Source organism: Euphorbia lathyris, chromosome 2 (genome assembly GCF_963576675.1).
Source record: "Euphorbia lathyris chromosome 2, ddEupLath1.1, whole genome shotgun sequence".
Classification (NCBI taxonomy): Eukaryota; Viridiplantae; Streptophyta; class Magnoliopsida; order Malpighiales; family Euphorbiaceae; genus Euphorbia; species Euphorbia lathyris.
In genome coordinates this window covers 11,728,768-11,731,114 of record NC_088911.1, presented here as the reverse complement: position 1 = coordinate 11,731,114, position 2,347 = coordinate 11,728,768, and the positions used below count along the sequence as shown (strand labels likewise).

Below are 2,347 nucleotides of genomic sequence, written 5' to 3'. Positions count from 1 at the left end.
CCTCCAGCACCCTACCTTTTTGTCATTTCAATGTGTTAAATAATAATAAAATAAAAGTGACCGGTCTAAAAGAAGTAGATGTATTTAATATATTATAAGTTTAATACTAATTTCTTACCAATTATACAATTTTTACTTTTTTATTTTTAATTTAAAAATTAAGTTGTTGTTTTTAATATCAAAATGTAAAAATTGATTTAGGAAAAAAAAATACTAGTTAACAAAAGTTAAGAAGATATAGAAAATGCTAAATAAAAATAATAAAGTTATTCAAAATGAGATTCAAGGATTTGAACTTGTAACCTCTTATGATAAAACTTGTCTTTAAACCAATTCAACCATCTTAAACCATTATACTACCAAGAAATAATAGGATAAAACACAAACCAATAGTGCTACCCGTGATTGCAAGCAATGTCTCGGGGGTTATGGCCTCGGGGGGGGGGGGGGGGGGGGGGGCTCCTGTGCGCTAGATCCGCCGCCTCTGCACATACATATGGAATAAGATAACCTCCTCTAAAGAAACTGTAAGTAAGCCCGTAAACCACAAGAACGCCATTCTTCGGTTCGGCCTTCTGGTTTTTCTCTAATGTCTCAGCTACAAGCTTATTGACCTAGATAGACAACAATTAAAGAACACGTTGTTAATATAATTAAATGATCATAATTAGGAATAGAACGAAATCCACTTAATTCATAAAAAATGGTTATCTGAAAATGAAGTACTTACAGATTGAAATCTACGCAATGGCACAATAGGAATCATCGTGTAATCTTATGAGAAAACACAAAGGCAAAGGCATGATCCAATTTGTTAGTCCTTAATATATTGCGTATTAATCATTGTATTATCAAAATTTCAAAAGTATATTATTCTCTAAAGATTAATAAATTATTTGTTGAATTAATTAAAATATAGGGAAATAACGAACCTCTATCATCGCTGAGGAGTTCTTTGTGGATAATAGGTGGTGGTGGTGAAAGTCGAACTTTTAGCCAATACATGAACACGATAGTCGACATATATGTCAAACTTTTTTCCAGATTGACGTTCCTCTCATACCAGACTTGGAGAGTTCGGTGTGCGAAATGTGTAGATCTCAATGGCACCTTCACAAACCAAAACGGCAACGATTTATCAAAATTTAGCTATGACTCTGATTAAACAAACCTGCAACGTCTAGAACCGGTACCTGATCATTTATACAGGCGTCGGCGTCGATTGGAGATTTGGATTTGAATTCTCTAACAAAACAATTGATTTCAATCAATGTATATGTAAACAAGTAACTAATTATTGCAAAATCTCAAAATTCCTTCTAATTTAAAAACTAAAAACCTTCTACGAATCAACTCGTCTCTCATCGTGGATACAAAATTCCGATATGATCTTAATAAGCTATTCCTCATTGTGAAGGATTGGAGTGTTAAATCTACAAAATTAAAGCAAGAAAGATGAACAAAATCATGAATTAAATAGTAGTCAATATAAAACTGAAAACAATTTGAAGAATTAAGGAAATTCATACCTGTGATTTGAAGAGAAAATCAGAATACAGAGTTGCGTAATGGCGGCTACAGAGATATTCCGATTAGTTGTTGTTTAGTGTGGTAGGTTTGTATAGGAGTGTGTTTAGGTAGAAATTTCGATTTGCGTTGTGTGGGATAAGATACAAATCAGTCCCTATCTTTTGTTAGAAATGTAAATTTATTCCTAAAGTTTTTTTCCGGATGTTTCCAAGATCAATTTTAATATTATCTAAATGTTAACACTTTGGACTTTGACACGACTCGGAATAAGGGCAATTGTTGTTTTGGTGCGGGTTACAGATTCGGGAATATCCGGATATACTCATGCATTAAGTTAGGGACTATCTGGAGATACTCACATATTCTTTCTTGCGTCAAGTTATAAGTTAGGATCGAACATTTCTCTTTTATGCAAACCATGACATATCTTTGTTGTTCTTCAAAGGAGGGCATCATTAGCTGAAGAGCGGTTTATCCGTGTAAGGACAAAATTGAGGTTTTTCTTACACTATACAAAATGGTCTATTACAATAATAAAATTTAAGGTTTAACGACGCTTTTTGACGTCTCTAAATGTTTTTCTACGCTTTTCAAAACGTCATTAAATCGTGTGTTGTTAACTTTAATGACGCATAAAACCTACTGTCTTGTATTATCTGACGAAATACCACTTGCAAACGCGGTTATGATTCTAATGCTTTTTACACTTTTAGCACATTGATTTTTTATATATTATTTATTTTCAATTTTTGATATTTCAACTAAGTTTTAATAAGCCGTGGAAAGTGAACGACACATCATTTTTATGATATCGTTG

The 2,347-nt window shown here is 32.6% G+C and overlaps 1 protein-coding gene across 1 annotated transcript; it reads right to left on the bottom strand.

Annotated features, from left to right (window-relative positions):
- Nucleotides 1–312: 312 nt before the first annotated feature.
- On the bottom strand, nucleotides 313–1,597 carry LOC136220708 (uncharacterized). The gene is made up of 6 exons (XM_066008506.1): nucleotides 1,530–1,597; nucleotides 1,340–1,433; nucleotides 1,194–1,245; nucleotides 933–1,110; nucleotides 731–774; nucleotides 313–614 (listed from the first exon to the last, which is right to left on the bottom strand). The coding sequence occupies exons 2-6, from the start codon at nucleotides 1,408–1,410 to the stop codon at nucleotides 396–398; spliced, it is 564 nt and encodes a 187-aa protein (XP_065864578.1). The 5' UTR covers nucleotides 1,411–1,433; nucleotides 1,530–1,597; the 3' UTR covers nucleotides 313–395.
- Between the last annotated feature and the right edge of the window lie 750 nt (nucleotides 1,598–2,347).